Raw genomic sequence first — 18,554 nt, forward strand, 5'->3', positions numbered from 1 at the left:
TACTTTGAATCTGTGGGTCTCTTGTGATTAAATTTCCTAACAATATTTCTCTCCACTTTGTCTACTGCCCCCAGCTTCATTTCATGCCATTATGTGTATTACCACATGGAGAAATTATTGGACCCTCCGTTATCCTTAAAAGGATTTCAAGCAAGAAATGACTAGTGGGAAACCTACTTCATCTCTGGAGATCTGAGCAATCTTACTCTGCAGGTGACTTGGGGAAGATTAAATCCTAGTTCAGCTTGAATGCAACATATGGAGCTGCAGCAGACTCCCTCCCACCAGCTTTGATTGTTTCTGTAGGCTGAGCACCAGGGATCCAGAGACCCCAGTCCCCAGTGTGCCTTGAACATGCACAGCTCAATGTTAAGTCCCTGACAAAGGTTGCCCTGCACTCTCATCTAGTAAACCATTCAGTATCAAAATCATTGGGGTTCCGTCTCTTTTTTTTTTCCTCCCAAGGACTGATGTGTAGTTTTAGCAGCTGTGCAGCAATGCTTTTAAAATAGAGTTGTTTTGCTGCCAGATGTATTATTTAGTGACGTTGATTGTTGCCTATTTGCATCAATTGAGACAAGCACAACTGGCCTAACATATGTAAAGATTTCTGCATGAATGGGACTGTCTTTCACTGGAGCCCAACTGATACTACACAGCCCTGAAAAGTCAGTCTGCAATAAGGGACAAAGTAGAAAGCTAGAACAGAAATGTGACTGTCATGTCATGAATTACTGCAGTATCACCTAGGACTATTATAGAAAGCACAGGCTGGAAGCAGTTCACAGCCTTGTCTTATCTTATTACATCTACTGTAGTTACAATAGAGTCATAGAAATATACCTCTGTTCTAGCCCCATACACACACTTGATATGCCAGATATCCCATGAAAGAGCAAGTGTGAGATCAGGTCACTCTCACACACCATTTTATGTGGCTGAAAGTTAGGCAGGTGTACAACGTCACCAATGTAAAATATAAACTGAAGTTCCCCTAACACCTGCGTGGAGTCCTAAGGTGAAATGGGCACTGTCAAGTGCATTGACTCCTACTTCTGATGAAGACTTCACCAGCCAATTCAGAACTTTAGACTAACACTACTACTTCAGTAATCATGCAAGAATAAATACAAAAGAGAAAAAAACCCATAAATTCCAGTTATAATCAGATACACACTCAGAAACCAAAATACTTTACTCTGAATTAACATTTTTTTTTAAAAAAACCCATTATTTTTGTATTCTTATAACCCAATTCTATGGAGAATACATGTAAAACAAAGTAATGTTAAATACCCTGTTTAATTAACAGCTACAGTCACTTTTGTACTGATGAGTTATATAAAACTGCAGAAGAAGACACATATTAAAAGGGAAAGTGTGCAAATCCCTCATTAACGAGGTACTGAAACACTGCTATAATTTTTCTCTGCTATTATATTATACTGTACTGTTCTGTCTCATTTATCAAAGCTTAGAACTTTCTTCTTAACAATAACAGTCATTTATATGCAGCCAAACTACAAAAATTTTATTCACCTGCTATGGCATATTACGCAGTATTAGTTGCAAAATAAGAGATGTTGCTACTTAAAAAAAATTAATGCCTATTTATTATTAAACTTCTAAGCATCACCTTCTGCTGAGGAATGGTCAGCAGAAGGTGATGTTACAACCTAAATCCTGATTATTTTCTTGTTACTCATTCTGTGGCTTCAGTGCTTGTTGAGCCTCTCTCCCCTAAGGTCCTTGCCTGCAGCCCTGCCTCCACGGGGCCCCCTGATCTCACCTCTCCTGGAATGCTGCATTTCTGCCCCTCTTGAACACAACACTGAGAATGCAGCTTGGTCCATTCAATCAGGAGGAGATTTGCAGACCTTCTCTTCAGAAGCCTGTGAAATAGAAATCTAAACCAGCACACAGCATGCTAAGGATTTAGTGTTAGGTTCTTTTTACCTGTATTTAGAAAGAATGCAGCCAATCAAGGATCATGGCACCTCTTAGGTTCCCCTTCTGAATAATGACCTCTTTCCCAAGGGTGCTTCTGACTGCAGGTTGCCTAAGTCATGATCTGGGAGCCCCCTTTCTTGTTCTCCATGTTAAAGATGGTGGGAAACCAGCCAGTTCCTCAAGCAGCTTCCCTGGGTAAGTGCCTTAAGTTTTACAGGGTGAATCTGAAGCTTTTATTTACCTTGATTCTCCTGACAAGTCAAATTTCTTCAAAGAACCCCTTCAGAGGTCCCATCTGATATGCTGAAATGACAATCAACCAATCCTCTGTCTAAAAAGATTGCCAAAGCAATCTCTTCCACCTGTGGATTTTTGTTTCTTGAAGTCCACAACAGATTCGAAGGGTGCTTTAAGAGAAAGCAAAGACCTTGAAGGACGGCACTAGTGAAGTCTAGATGGACAACACCCACAGCCTTTCCTTCCTCACTAAGCTGGTCACCTTGTCATGGAAGCCAATGATTTGGCCAATCGAGCTCCTGTATATTTCTGTGCAAATCTTATCATTTTTTTCTTATCATTTGTTGCGGCCCTCTACCAAAACTGGTGTCAAACTGAGCTAGATGCTAGAGGCAGTAGGCTACTTGCTACTGTAAAACTTACTTATTTTATGTAAAGAAAGTTCACAGAACCCTGTCTCTGCCATTACTCTTCAAACACACACATTAAAATAATAATTTAATTGTTTCCTTCTTCAAGAGTAAGAAAAACACAGGGATGCCAGCAAATCAAATAACATTTTGCACACAAATCTATTTCAAGTAGAAATACCTTGCAGTGACATATTTAGGACCTTTCTTATGCATAGACCTGATTTCACTGCGTTCAATACTGTGTTTATAACTCATGTAGTTTTTCTCTTGTTCTTCCAAAATGCGGAGAACAAACTTTGTCAATATAACCAACTGGAGGTCTTGTTTTCCCTTCCCATTCAAATCTTGCACCATAATCAATAGGTATTTTAAATACATAAATACGGCTGAATCTGGTCCTTGATTAGGTTGGGGTTTTTTTTTATTTATACTACAAAGATCACAAGATTCAGAGGTTGCCAAGGCAACACCTCTTCAACCTCCTTACATTTATGGTTTGAGATGAAATCTCTCATTAGGCAAATGTATCACAACACCATTCAGGATGACAGGCTATTTTACAAATATGCCTTCAGATAACAGATATATTCTTCTCCAAAATAGGAGAGAAAGGCTGGAATAAGGTTACCTCTCACTAAGGTGAAGAGAGGAGGGGAAAAATGGCATTCCAAGCTATACAGGCTTTAGTAGGACATTACTACTTTAACATGACTTTGCATCCTGAGCCTTCTATTACAGCCAATAAATTTTGTATTACTTGGCCAAAAATCCTCAAAAGGAAAGGAAGGAAACAAAACCAAAAAACACCAACTGCATCACAGAAGTGGAGTCTGAGACTGAGATTCTAGAATTTTGAGTTACTGAATCTAACAGTTGTGTATAAAAGCTTTACTGAACCATTGGAAATCTAATACTCCAGCATATGTTTTTTTTTAGAACTACAGAGCAGGCAAAGTTTAGTAAATCACAAAAGGCTTACTAGAAACCTACTGCTGCTTTTTGAACCTAGATTTTGAGGTCTAAAGTGGTACCTAGCAACAAACCACTAGCCTTCTTTACTGAGCAGTATTCATTACATAGTACTCTACCTACAGTCATGCTCCAGGATCATTTGGCAAGGCCAGGGTACTGCAGGAGGAGGGGTCTGTTAAAACAGTTACTTCTGTGCTTTTTGTCTGCAAAACCAATGTCTGAGTTTCACCAGACTACAAACTGATCCAGAATGAGTAAGACATGGCTAGCTGACTGGGTTAGCAGCAGGACGGCAACAGAACAGTTCCAAATGTATCCCTCCAAACTCCTCCTTGTGCCCTAGCATCCTCTGTGCTCCCAGGAGGCTTTCCAGAGATGCTATCACTAACAATTAGCTAATTCTAAATTACCTTCGTGCATTTCAGTATAAGCTGAGAAAGCTGACTTTTCTAAAGAGACGATTGTTGCAAGAATGTGTAGAGATATTTGTAGGTACGAAGAAAATATGAAAATTGAAATTATATCTGCTTATGTGCTTTTACTTCTTCCCTCACTCCCATTTCTGCCTTGCACTTTCCCGTTCAGCTTTTCTCACCGTGACCCCGTTACACACGGACCATTCTCAGCGGTAAACAAAATAAATCCCACTGTGTGTCACCAAAGGAAAAGGAGCGAAATTCCCACTGGGGGGCGCATACAGCACTGGCAAAGCCATCGCTCCTTCATCCCGACAATTATGTCAGCTCCAGGTCAGAGACAGCAGGCCCCAGTCTGCAATGACAAAATAACACCACTGACATATAATTCCAGTTGGCTCTACCAGCAACTCCTCAATTACCACAGAGGGCCCGTTTGCAGGGTTTCTACAAGAAAAAATCTCTCCTCGTTTGTAAAGAATGGCACTGGAAAACACTTTACACCGGGTCGGTAATGGGCTATACCGTGTGCACTGCCTCAGCACGCTGCTCAGTGCTCAGGGCATGGACTGCCTTGGACCATCTGACTGCACCCAAAGCCTTGCTGCACTCTTTATAGAACTAGTTTCACTACACAGCCTACTGCTGCTGTAATCCCAAAAGATCAAAGCGGTGTCAGACTGTGGGTGTGCACAGAATTCCCAATTTCACACATAACAGAGGAATGTGCCATTCATGCTGTTCTTTACTTCCCCGACCATTGTGTTGTTTTCTCACTCCCTAAATCGTTCAGGTGATGAATCAAATGACCAGTTAGTGACTGTTCCAAATCCTTCAGGCTTCTATCACCCTTCTGTTTTGAATGTAGGAGATTCTGAAGAGCCCAAATTTCACAGCTGAAGTTGAAGGCTCAAGAATTTAAAACAAACAAACAAACAAACAGCCTACCAAAAAAAAAATAAAATTGAGCTTCTGAGAGACACATTCTATGTAGGACAACAAGAAGGCTGACATCAGAATCAGGTATCACACCACAATCCAGTCAGTCCAGACACATTTCCATATAAAATGGGCCATGGAAACTGGAGAAGAGCCAGTACAGCAGAAAACCTCCAAGGTTATTTTGCATAGGACTATGCAAATTCTTCACAAAGCTGAGGACTTTACATCTGCTTATCAACTTTCACCAGCACTAAAACTCATGTAACTAGCTTTAGAAGACAGCATGTTATTCTGAACAATATTGCTGAACAAGTACTTTAATAAAATTAATTACTTGCCCTAGGGATTTTTAAGACATATGTTTTCTTAATTATTGTCAGTTATGCAGGTCTACAAAAAGGAAGATTGATTTCTGGATAAACAGAATAACTGGGATGTTAAAATGTGGTGTGAAAAGAGAAATTGTGAATGAAAGCATTTTAATGCTCATTTAATGATATTATGGCAACATTCAGGAACTACTTGCAATCAAGAAACTGTCACAGCCCCATCTTTCAATCAACAGCACCATGTAACAACCTCTGCAGCCTTAATGCTCTTATCATTTACACCTTGCTGATCAGGATGGATTCCTTCTTGTCCAGCAATATATTTGTATTGATTAATGTAATATAATAACCATGATGGTTGCATCAGCAATGTTAAAACAAATTGATCTTAGCTGAAAAAGTCAAGTCAGTCTTATTTTTTCTGATCAAGTGCTGTCATCTCATCTGCTCACTGATACATGTTGTGCCCCAAACTGGCCCTCAGCATCCAAAAAGTAGAGTTACCCAGACCTATCCCTGTAGAGAATCAGGAAGGTGAAATAACATGTTTTCACTGTGAAACAGGCTCACTTCTGTAGTGTCAAACTACTTCCCAGCAGTGTCTAAAATAACACAACTAACAATAATCATTTGTTGTTTCCTCCAGGAGAGAAATTTGTGCCATTTCCTAGGAAGCTTTTGTCTCTTTTGCACTAGATTTTTTTTTTCAGGCTTTTATGGGGAAGAGTGAAATAGTTTGTGTCTTAGAATTTGGGATTTCTTAGGTTTTCATCAGAGGAGATATAAGAATCAGGAAAATGTCACCTTGCCCATGAAAAGAGTGGTTGAGATCTGCAGCAGTGGTCAGTTCTTGGAAGAAATTGCACACAAGCTTCTTTCCCTCCAAGTTCTTTTCCAAAAACACTGCTAGGAAATCTGTATTTCTAGAATCAATCTATCTATGTTGGTACATAAAATAAAGGCAGGTATCTATTCCCTACCCTGACTAGAAGCACCATAGAGTAACAGAGCAAAGAGACAGTAAGTTACACTCCATAAGCCACTCAAATATACATGCTCAAAGCCATTTGCTGTGCTTCATCCTTTCCCTCCTTGGTCCCATCTGTAGCCACATTAATCAAACAGTGACACTTGCAGCATTTTTTCTTCTATGCCTTCCAGTTGCTCATTCCCAAATCCTCACTCCTCCATGAGTAGATGAGCTGTTATAAAGCTCTGTATACACTCTATACATACATGCATGCACATATATATATATACACACACATATTTACATATAAGGCTTCCGCCCTAAGGAGAGGATGGGAAGCCCCAAACAAAAGGAACACAACTTTGTGAAAGGATGGTAAATGCCAAGCCCTTGCCTCCATACTGTGGCTATGCATGGATCTGGGCTACAAAAGTATACTTTCCAAAACAATACAGAGGGGGTTAAGGAAGATCTCTCTCCTAAAGTCACTCCAGCAAAAATTGAAAGCGATTCCTGTGAAAGTTGCTGAAATGAGAGCAGATGTTACAGGAAGCATGTATATAAAGTATGTATGCCTGTTTACATAGTATGCAGATGATATACACATCTATCTTCTAGTTTAAACTTCTAGTAGCAAATTCTGTGAAAAAATAAGCACAGAACACCACAACTCTTCCAGAGATGAGCGAAAAATGAATTCAATTCCTCACAGAATAACTTATTCAGTAAAACATAATACCACAATGTCTAGTGGTTTCTTAATTAAGTCTTAACTAATGATTCTCCACTAGTAAATTCAAAATTTTACTCCAGCTTTTTTTCCAAGATGTTCATGATTTTCTATCAGCATGGCAAAGAGTTACCAAGACACTCATCTGTGAAGCTTTTCCCACAGAATTTCCCATTGTATTCCTGTTGCCATTTATGTTCAACATCAGATATATATTCTTAAGCACTTCCTTGCTTGCATTATCATAGATTATCACAGATAATGCAAGCCAAGTTCCAAGGACAGCATTAAGTATATGAAACAGGTAATGAATGAATAATCTGTCTAGACAAGAGATGCTCCAACACTGCTCCTCTTCTCTCAGTTCTGCCAACTGCTAACAGCTTGGATAGCAAGCTGAATACTTGTTAATGCTTACATCCCTTATAGTAAGAAAAAAAAAATAGATATGTCTAAACTAATAAAAAACTTAAATCTTACCAACATCTAAGAATTAAATCCCCAGTCTGCTGACTGGTTCTAATGGTGAGCAAAGCCAAGGGCTATTTCCCATTCTTATCTGGCACACAGATTAATCAGTAAGCCTCAGGTAACACAGGACACTCACCTGGTGCAGCTTTTGCCAAAATTCAGGTCCATCCTCCATTTTTCTTAAGCTGGGTGGAATGTACCAAAAGCAGACGTTTGCATACTCCGGCTAAACAAGAGAACAAGTGATTGTTTATAAGATGTAATAGGGACACATATCACAGCTTTTCAAAGAGTTCTGCTTTATTCTTTGTGAGGGTGAAGCCTTTGAGTTTATACCCTTTCCTTTAAAGCTTCCTCCTCCAAGTCACCTTTGGTTTCCTTTTTTTTTTTGAAACTAGAAATAATTTTTCATATCATCCATTCCTCTTCCTGCTGCCAGGTGCTGCTTTTTTAATTTCTTCTTCCTATATCCATCTTTAACTCTGTTTATTTAGTAAAAAACTTTTGCTAGAAAAAGTGTAAGAGAGGCACAGAAGTTAAGTTACAGAATTCATATTTAAAGCAACTTTAAAGAATACATTTTCTTTTTAGTGTTCTGGGGTTTTTACATGGAAATTTCCAATTATGCCTTTTATACAAAACACAAAAAATCAATTTTGTGACTATTTAACACTTTCACACCTCATCATTTTTCTACTGAACAATGCCAATCTCTTCTCATATCATAGAGCACACTATACAGGGCTGGAATTAATGCTGAATTTCTCGATTTCCACATTTTATAAGAATCTCAAGATCCCTTGCAGGGTGTGCACCAGATCCTGAATGTAGCCTGTCTAATATCTAAGCAGGCCTTCTGAGCAAAGACTGAGACTTCACATGTCTGCTTCTCTCCAGGGAAATTTTGCCTTTAAACTCAGCAGAGTTTGTTGCAAGGCTCCCAGCCATGGCTGTGCACCACGCATTATAAAATAAGGCATTTTGTGCTTATGAGGTTTCTGTATCATATATGATTGAGAAAATGTTCCCAGCAGGCCAGTCCAATGTCTATACATTTCCTGCTAATTTGGAACTTTTTTTTGTTTACCTGTATAGAGAACAATAATATGAGGAATAGATACACTTTGTGATGCCATCTCACACAACCCTTAAATCACTAAGTGAATCTTGACCTCCCCTATTTGCAGCACAGCATTCAGATGGCAACTAGATTTTAATATGGATTATGATAATCCATATTTGGATTGTGAACTCACACACCCCACTCCTCTCCCACACGCCATCCTCATCAGTGCCAGAGGAAAGAAAAAAATCAGTGTTAAAAGGGAGCTTGGTAGCTGAACCACCCCATCTCTTTGCCCCACTGTGGATGTGGCTGCTATTATAATCCCAGGCATTCTCCTGAACAAGGAGATCCCACCAACTGAGATGTTCTTCCATGAAAGGCCACTGAGAGCTGCTCATACCATTTTCTGCTTCATTCAAAGAATGCATTAAAGACAGTGAAATCATCAAGAAGAATATCATTGTCAGCAGGAACTGAGCTGCAAACCTGCCGTGTGCTGCTGCTGAATGGAATAAAGATCAGTTCCTAAAGTCCCATTTCTTCCCCCAAAGAGCTTGCTTTGAGTACACATGTAAACACAAACTCTGAAAAGGCAGTGCCTTCCCCATAAGAACAAGGACTAGCTCAGTGTTACGGGGTTTACTGCAAAACTATTTAAAATCAGATGGCAGGAGCAGACAGATGGTAGACATTACCATATTGCCTTTGCCTATATTGCCTCCTTGATTATCTCAGTTTCCTTTCACACATCAAATATATCATTACCCTCTGAAAACACCATTCATCCTAGAAAACAACCCCCAGCCATGCTTCACACTCTATTTCTGGGTATCTTGTCACAGGTGTTACTCAAGCAGGTAAGCAATTTTACCACAGAAGAGTTCAAGATGACTCAAGCACAAGTTGGCATTTCCAGGCCACAGAGCAATTCTCATTACAGGCTTTTCCTCGCTGCATGTATCAGAGGATCATTTTCCTAAGATCCTTGTCTGAAGCCCATCTTCCCTTGCACAGCTGGGCCTTGCTGCCTCATAGCATCTTTTCTTTGAATTCTCACTGCTTATCCCCTGCACTCCTGAAAACTTTCTTAATCCTTTCAGCTTCCCAACTCACAGAAAAACTCATAGGACTCAAGAAGATCAACTTCTTTCTCATGGTCCATACTACAACACTCCTCTCAAACCCACTTTAAATCCAGATGCCCCATTACTGTAGGAACTACACAGCAGCCTCTGCTCTTAGCAAGAGTTTTCACATCTACAGCAGATCTGGGCTCTCTGCTAAGGTCCACAATAACAAGAAATGGACACCTTTTAACAGACTTGCCACTTTACTGACCCCATCCTGTGCTGCTGGCCTAAAATTCTTCAACTAATCAGCAGTTTTCAAAGTTAAAGAGAAAAGTTCATATTGTATTAATAGTATAAAATATTTTTCATATTTTGTATTTTGTCTAGCCTAACCTGGAATGCTCATGGTGGCACTTACTCCATCTCCCATCCTCCTCCATGTACTCTCTTCCTCCTGACCCCACACAGCTGCCTGTCTTTCATACAAGCACACTTCCAACAATGCAAAGGGTTTTATAAAAATGACAGGTATTTGCAACATCCCCCAACATCAGCCTCATTAACCAAAGAGCTGAGGACAGGTGGAAAAGCAGTACTCAAGCTCTATTCCCTACACCCACCCTCCCCCAAACAAGCTCTCCAAACAGGAAATAAGCTGACAGGTTTAGTGAAACAAGTGAAACACACAACTTTTGGGTAGCTTTTAGGAAGATGGGAGTCAAAGCAGAACTAGGGGAAAAAACATGGACTTTAACAATGAAAAATCCATTTTTAGGATCAAACTATTTTTCCGTCCAGCACACAATCTTATTTGTAAGTCTGGCAAGCATTGCTTTTTTTACAGCCAGCCTCTTCGCTCTCACAGAGAAGTGCTCTCTATGCCCCCTGAGGCAATACAGGACCAGAAGATAAGAAATTAGGTAGAATGATGGTAGGGAGCACAGCCCATGTTATGTGTGTTCAATCATATCTGTGGACCTCCAATACATAAACTGACTAGATTAGATACTTTAAATACAAGTTGGTAATTGACTAAAAAGAACAAAATCAAACAATTGAGGCTTCATAACAATAACAACAGTTCAGTTCTCATTTCACTTACCTCTAAAAGAAGCTGGAATCCCTCTCTTTTTTTAATTTCCTCCACAAGATATCTGTAATTAAAAAATTAGGGATTTAAAGCATGGAACAATACACACAGAGAACAGCAAAAAAAAAAAAAAAAACCAACACATATTCCTTTTTTGAGTTGGTTTTCTTTTTTTTTCCACACTTAGAAAACAACAGAGTTAAACCTCATTTCTACCTGCTGTGAAAATGCAATAGCTATTAGTTCCTGGAAACAAAAGAAGGCTACAGCCAGCCAAGGAGCACTAAGGAGAAGCCAAATTCTGTCCTCAGGCACAGATTTTCAGCAGAGCCACATGGCACAAATTGATCCTATTTGCATCAGGTTGTGAACTTTCCCACTGCAAATTAATACCTCCATCCCTTGTTCACAAGTGCCAATGCTGGGCTGCCATGGTATTTCATTGTCACTCTGACACCTCTTGCATTTTACTACCACCAGGATCTCTTAGCTCAGCCCAGAATTTAAAAATTCTAATATACTTCAAGCTCAGCAATTTTCCCAGTACTGCCCACATTCCACATAGTACAACAGCACAGCTTTCCATTCAGTGGGCCAATTCTTATGTACAACAATCCCTGGACCTCCTATGCTAACAGGGTATTGAAATGGGAATTTCTTTTCTTTCTCACCTGCCACATGTGAAAAACACAGACACCTTCAATGGAGAGGTGGGTTTGAATCAAAATTTTGGATACAAATAGCTCCAACTTACAGAATTTTTTTTTAAAACATGACCACAACTTTGCCATGGCACATATCACACAGGAATTCTGAAGCAAAGAGGATGTAGATGGGAATTCTCTTTTCTTCTCCCTCCCTCAAAGCCTCAGAAAGAAAAATTTCAACAAATTCATTGCAAATTCACACTGCTTTTCCATTCCAACAAAATTTTAGTCTTTTACCTGAAGATATTGCTGTCTAACATTAATAAACTTGACACAGTTAAACTACTGATTGTGCACAAATCTGTCTGAAGCTGCATTACTGGTCGTCCCACCAGTAATGCTTTTTGGTGAGAAATATTGTGAGAATAACCTTCCTTGGTCCTATGCACACACCTGAAACTTGCTCCCAGCAGGGACACCCCTAGCACAGCTGACTCTCCTCAGCAGACATGCTGCAGAAACAGGCTGGCTGGGCGAGCAATAAGCAATACCCTGGATGGCACACACTGTTCCAAACAGCACCTGGGGAGTTGTCACGCTGTTTATCATTATCAAGTGCTGTGCCTGTGACTCATTGCCTCCCAGCACACACCCCAGCACAGGCACTGCTGCAGTGCAGGGCCAGTGCCCACAGCACAGCTCTTGTTGTGCTGTGCACTGGGGAGGGGTTTTTTCTCCCGGAACAAGTCATGGTTCTGGTCGTTTCTGCCATCACTGCTCAGATCCTCCTGTGTGCACTTGTTTGTTAATGTCCACACTGCTGCTTAGGTCGAGAGACATGATTATCTGTAAGGTAATTATCTTATGTCAAACAAGCTTGCTGCTTCTTGCTTGTCCTGTTTATTACAAGATGCTTGTCTGTGCCATAAAACCAATTTCAACAACATCAGCAGGCTATTCACATGGCAATGGCCTTCAATTATTTTTTTCTTTTAATAAATTATGAAAGCGAAACCTATCCATAATCACTTTCCTTTTTTTTTAAGGTCTTGAATTGTTAGAGCAATTTTGCAATGCTAATATCTTTCCCTCTTACCTCAAGTGCCTTTATTTTATATCACCTAGGTATAAAATCTGACATAGGCTACCTGGTGTCAGTCAGGTTCACAGCACTGTTAATCATGTTCTTAACTACACTGCCAATAACCTAAGAAGGCAGCTGTTAGAAAATCCATTGCCCATGATTTATCTTGCCAGGATCATTTGATGGCAGTGGAGCAATTTACTTTGTGCATCTCTCCACAGTTGACAGTGAAGTTTTATTATCGTGTCACAATTGTAGTATGTTAGAGGGGCTTGAGTCTTAGAGAAGACCAAAGTACACAGAGAAATGTCATTTGCTGTGATTAAGCCTTGCAGAAAATCAGGGGTGGAGATCTGCCATGGAAGTAGACATATGTCTGCTAACAGTGGGTGTCAGAAGAGGAAACAGGCAGAAAAATTCCGAAGAAGATGAAGCATAAAATGCAGAGATGTTTATGTAGTAACTATAGCTGTATTGTAAAAGCAGTTTATGTCTCTTTTCTTTTTTGTGTTGCTTTATAAAGCAACATCCCTACATCAAAGATAATTGGGGGGAAGAAAAAACACAAAAAAATTCTGAAGCAATCAGCGGGATGCTCTACTCTACATATAAAAAATGCAAGCCTTTCTAAATAGACAGCATCACTATGTTCCTGAGATATTTAATACCCTGAAAGCATGATTCATCTCCAGAACAAGAAAATACTACTGGACTGGCCAATAGGCAAAGTTTGCTGCATCAGAAATACATGCCTGCAATTACCCTAAAACTTTTGCAGCTCTGCTTGGCTACAAGCAAAAAAAAAAAAAAAAAAAACCCCAAAAAAAAAGACCAATCTTGCCCTCAAATTCTATAGTCAATGGACTAATTCCAGAATTAATCCAGTTCTTTGTTCAGGAACAGTGAAATACTGCCCTTGCAATTGAAGTAACATCTAATGTAACAAATGAGGAGAAAGGCTGAATGGCTGCATGGCTGAGTAGTTGGTAAACCTGGTACGGTGCCCATGTCCATGCAAACTCAAGATGGCAATGTCACCACTATGAAGAATCTATTTAATCAGACAATGTCTAAAAATTAAATTTCTTCCTAATGGAAAAACAAATCAAAAACCAGAAGAGACAAACCAGTCACTCCTTAGAAGTGTTACCATCTGAATCCTAATGTTGAACAGAAATATCGATCTCAGAAAGGTCATTAATCACTACACAGTCAGTCAAATGACCTTGGCCAGTGACCTTGATAAGGCTGAATTCTCCTACTGATAGTGGAAAGAATTACTTACTCTGAACAGACAAAGAACAGTACAATGCTTTGCAACAAAAACAAGGTGCAATTTAACCAGAACATATTAAAAAAGACATAACTAGCCAAAAAAATTGAGTGGCTTTAAAGAAAAAAAGCAGAGAAAAAGTCACAACTTTTTTTGATTCCACTAGTTTTGGTTCTTTCTTTTTAGTCCTCTCAAATCCACTCTGGGTTTAGGTCAGGGGCATTTTTATATTTTTATTTTCTCTTTAGGTAACTTCATTAGAATCACACTATTCCTTGAATTTTGATTGAAGTAAACAGTCAATACTTTTCAACTTGTTATTTCACATAAAAAGCAAAATGTCAATACCAATTATTTGACTTAAAGCAGTGTGTAGTAGCTTGGTGTAGTTTTCATTGTGCTTTGTCTTGTATAAATTCTGAACAAATATTTTTCTTAAAGTGAACTTTTTTTAGTGGGCCATTATCTCATGTCAAAATTATTTATTCTAAGAGAAGAGAAAACCACCTGTGTGTGGGAGTCTCTTCCCAGAAACAAGGACATCACCATCACTTTATAAATACCTTCTACCAATAATTTTGCTGAATTCACTTGTGAAACTCAGTTCTGCAAGACCAAAAACTTAATGAAATTGAAGAGGACAGGTGTGGGGAAGATCACAAGAAAAAGCTGTTTCAGTCCCTAACAGAAATGTAATACTGTAAATGTAATACTGTAAGCATTAAGAACTTCAGCAAACTTGAGAAAAGCTGCTCAGTATGTCAGAACAATATTGTTTAGATACATCCTAATATTAACACAGTGTCCTCATATGAGTTTTCCATGATCCGTTTTTTGCATTTCCTCTTTCATGAGGAATGACGTGAGCAGGAAACTTTGGTTCTTGCCAGACACAGCTTGTATTCTGGCGCACAGAACTTCTTTTACACCAACACCAGGACACACAGTTGAACTAGAAGAAAGTGTTTTAGTAATTCTGTCCTATATGTGTAGTCCAGGTAACATAAATGTTCCCAAATACAGACTGATAGCCTAATTTTGACTTCTATGTTTGCCAACATTTATGCTTATTGCTAAAAGCAATAACTACTATTAAATATTGTATCAAATGTAATAACACTAATTATTATTGTTATTACTTCCACCTATTAAACACAAACAAAAGGATAGAGGCAAAATGTAACAATGGGGTCTGTTCCAGGATATGGAGTATGAACAGTGCCAACATTTCAGCCAATCAAACAGACTAGACATACTCAAAACTGTGAGGGGATACCTTGCCAAAGCCAGTGCCCTGTTCACTCTCTCCTCAAGGCCTGTAGTTCCCAGTGCTTTCCACATCAGCCAGAATTTGAATGCGTCCGGACGCCTGCTGCACTGAATGGACTTGTCCCCAGTGTCGTAGCTGACGTCGTAGAACTTGTCCTGCTGGAACAGGTAGGCAGCCTCAGCAGAGTAGCACTTCTTCAGGAGGCCCTGTGAAGAAACACAATAGAGACTTCCATTGGTGATGAGCATTTTCAAACCTCCTCACAAGCCAAATACTTTATTTTCTTGTCTGTATCAAACGCTTATCAAACAGATCTGGATATGCAGGATAACATGCAAAGTTTATGGTGTGGTTTAAGAAGCCTGGATGAGCCTAAAGTCAGGGAATTCACACTGACAACCAATATTTATTTATGATTATTTTCTTCATAATGTCATGGAAGAGCAGTAGGTGGAAGCAGAATTTTGACTCAGATCTGAAGAAATCATGAGTGGGTACTACAGAAACAGTTGCCCTAAAACATATATGGATGTGAAAGAGACAGAACAAAGAGACACCTGCACCAGTCTTTAGATCACAGAATCACAGAGTATTTTAAGTTGGAAGGGACCCATAAGGACCATTGAGTCCAATCCAAGTGAATGGCTCATACAGAGACTGTACCCACTTGGAATTATAAGCACCATGATCAAGAACAACTCCTGAGGAACTTCCTACATGTTCACAAATGGAACTTCCTACATATCCACAAATGGCTCAATCCATTATTCCAGCTTTAGTTAGTTGCAGGTAGGGAAGATTTTAGCCCAAAGAAATAAATGTTTTACCCTTACCACCAAAAAGTCACTGTGGATTTAGCATAGGCTGGCTGTTTGAGCAGAAAAACCACAAGGAGATTAGTACATGTGACATTTTCTCTTTCACATTTCAGAAAATAAAGTTAAGAAAATATACTTTCATATATGCTAATCATGATTCCTAAATAAAATTATTTTTACTCAGCAATCTCCAGCCTACAGCTTCTGAGGGACAACCTGAGCAGAGATGAGCAGCACAAAATAGACAAAGATTAATGAGTGATGTGGCAGGTTCCAGCAGAGAACAAGGCTGGGAAACAGAAAGCACAGAGGCTGCTACAGATTTAAAGGTGCAGAGGAAGAGAAGAGACATAGGACTGGCTGTTGGTTGAAGAATGAAATACCAAAATATACTCTGTAAAACTATGAAGTAGAGAGAAGGGCTGGCAGAAAGCAGGTCACAAGAACAGAGAGGAGCGTGGCCCTGTGAGGTGCCCAGGAGACAGAAAACACAGATCTGTCAGTGCTAAGAAGAGCACAGCTCATTTTCCAACTCAATCTCACTCTTCAACTTGAGCAAACAAAAAAAACATTTCTCATATTGCCCTTTTCTCTGCATCTGCTGCAATTCTGATTTTAAAATGGGACCGTGTCTGATATCACTCTTGATCAAAGTGTCATATTCCCACAACAGAGGTACAGTTCTTGTTCTACATTTCAATATCCTACTTATGACTTTGGGACTGGCAATAAAATGGAGTAAAAAGGTCAAGACAAAAAAAAAATTAATGAACTGGCATACACAGAATAACTCTGCCTCTCTCCTAGACTTTTCAATTCCCTCCAAAAAAGCAAAGCAAATAAAAAACTCCATCTACACATCTATTAATAGAGCACTAAAGGAAAACACCACCAAGGTTTCTCCACAGCTTCTGTATGGGTTTGACAATCCCATTGTAACATCTGATAAAAGTACAGCAAATTTGGTCTGAATTCTTAAGTCACAGGCGCAGCATGTTCAGCCTGGTGAAAAGGCAGTTTTTATGACAGCTTGGGGGAGAAAAGGGTTCGGTGTCTGCTCTCCCTTCGCAGAGTGATAACATGCAGCTGCAGCACAGGGTAGCCACAGCTGGAAAGCCAATGATGGATGCAGTGTTTTGCAGCATATAAGATTCTAACACCTACTTTGCAATTTTCTCAAATAAAGAAAGGCAAGATGACATAAGAAACGACAGAATAGTCAAGCGCTGAGGCATCCTTTTGCAGTGAGTATTTTTCCTCTGGCTAGCAACTTTTTTTCCTCTGGCTAGCAGCTGCACAAGAAACAGGAGTCATTCTGTCAAGACATTGTGCTTCATTCATTTAGACCTTCATACCTTTACTTCCAGGAGAATAACAAGTTTACTAGACACAGTGTTTAAAAAAAGAAAAAAACAAGCAAAAAAGCAGCAACATCCACAAATCTAAGCTAATTGCTTTGTCTCTTACTGACTTAAAATGTTTAATGATGTATCTGCAGTGTGTGTACAGCAGGGTTGATCAATGAGGCACTATCTTCTGCCTTTTCAGAATGCAATGCAGCTGCACAATAGAGGATGTCACAGAATACTAGTTCCCCTCATGCCTGTCATCTGATAAATAGCAACCATTGTTTATCACAAGTTAGCAATATTACGAAAGACTGAGAAGATCACTTAAGATCATAGGACATTTGTAGAATTACACAGCTTTAAAAAAATGCTCTAGAAGGAAAATGCAACAAATATTTTGACGGCCCTGAGTCAGCTTGTATTGTTGGTAATGCAGTTCATTATAAAATTTAAAAAAAAAAGGCAGGTACTGTCTTCATCTCCTGGTGCATCTGAAGCTGACAATACATGTGGTTTTATGATCCTTTTCTACCTGCTTATCCTACTAAGAATGCAAAATGCTGAAGAAATCCTGCTGAAGATACTGATACTATTAATCTCCAGAGGCAAGTACAGTGACATCCTCCTGCATGTCACTAGAGCAGAGAGGAAAAGAAATGAAAATCATCCTTTGTGAGAAAGAGAGAAATATTCAAAAAGAAAGGTGGAGGAGAAAGAGAAGGGAAAAGAAAGAGAAGACAAAAAAGTCACCTCAATTTTCCAAGTCAAACGATGGAAAAGTAGAAGGAAAAATAAAGGATAGAAATATGCTTTAAATACGCTTTCTAACTCAGGGTTCTCAGTCCCAACAGTTTTCCACACAGTAACTGAGCTGCTACATCTGCTCAGAAGAATTGCAAAAGTTTCATTAGAACTGCCCCATTGGACAACTTGGAGTTTCTTTCTTCAGCATCTTTCATCTTTCTACCCTTTTTAATGCAAGTTCTCAGCCTTATTGTCAGTCTGTTAAAGTTTAGGAAATGGAAATACTATTTTCATAGAGGCCCCAGTCCACTATGAAGTTTCAAAGAGTTTTTGATTTTGATGAAGTCTATGAAGAGCTTTTGTGTGTTCTAATTAATAGAAAATTGATGAAAAAATATTGATACTGAAAGCAAGAGCTCCAGTTTCATAATTCAATATATTTTTCTCATTGAAGAGACTTACCTACAGCAAGTCTTCTGATCTCTTTCCATTTCCATTGCTAGTTAAAAGTGAATTTCAATTTAATTAATAAAATATCTTTTTCCCCACGACAAGCCTCTCCCTGATTTGCCTTTTCTGAGGCAATAAGGACAATCTTTTGAATAGCATACTTGAAAATTGTCAAAAGCAGTGTAGTGTAAAAGGACACTATAGCAATGTGTTTTGAAAGGTGAGAAGGAGCTCTCAGTTGTATTAAACCCAAGCAAAAGCAA

General features: G+C 39.1%; 1 protein-coding gene across 2 annotated transcripts in view; it reads right to left on the reverse strand.

Annotated features, from left to right (window-relative positions):
• Positions 1–18,554, reverse strand: part of GADL1 (glutamate decarboxylase like 1) — a 164,685-nt gene that overhangs the window by 26,707 nt on the left and 119,424 nt on the right. For both annotated transcript variants that reach the window (XM_066555621.1, XM_066555613.1), the window contains exons 12-14: positions 14,937–15,136; positions 10,669–10,720; positions 7,567–7,656 (exon numbers count right to left, since the gene is read on the reverse strand). In XM_066555621.1, the coding sequence (XP_066411718.1) occupies positions 7,567–7,656; positions 10,669–10,720; positions 14,937–15,136 (342 nt within the window). The remainder of the gene's footprint in view (positions 1–7,566; positions 7,657–10,668; positions 10,721–14,936; positions 15,137–18,554) is intronic.

This window comes from Molothrus aeneus, chromosome 1 (genome assembly GCF_037042795.1).
Source record: "Molothrus aeneus isolate 106 chromosome 1, BPBGC_Maene_1.0, whole genome shotgun sequence".
NCBI classification, from domain to species: domain Eukaryota; kingdom Metazoa; phylum Chordata; class Aves; order Passeriformes; family Icteridae; genus Molothrus; species Molothrus aeneus.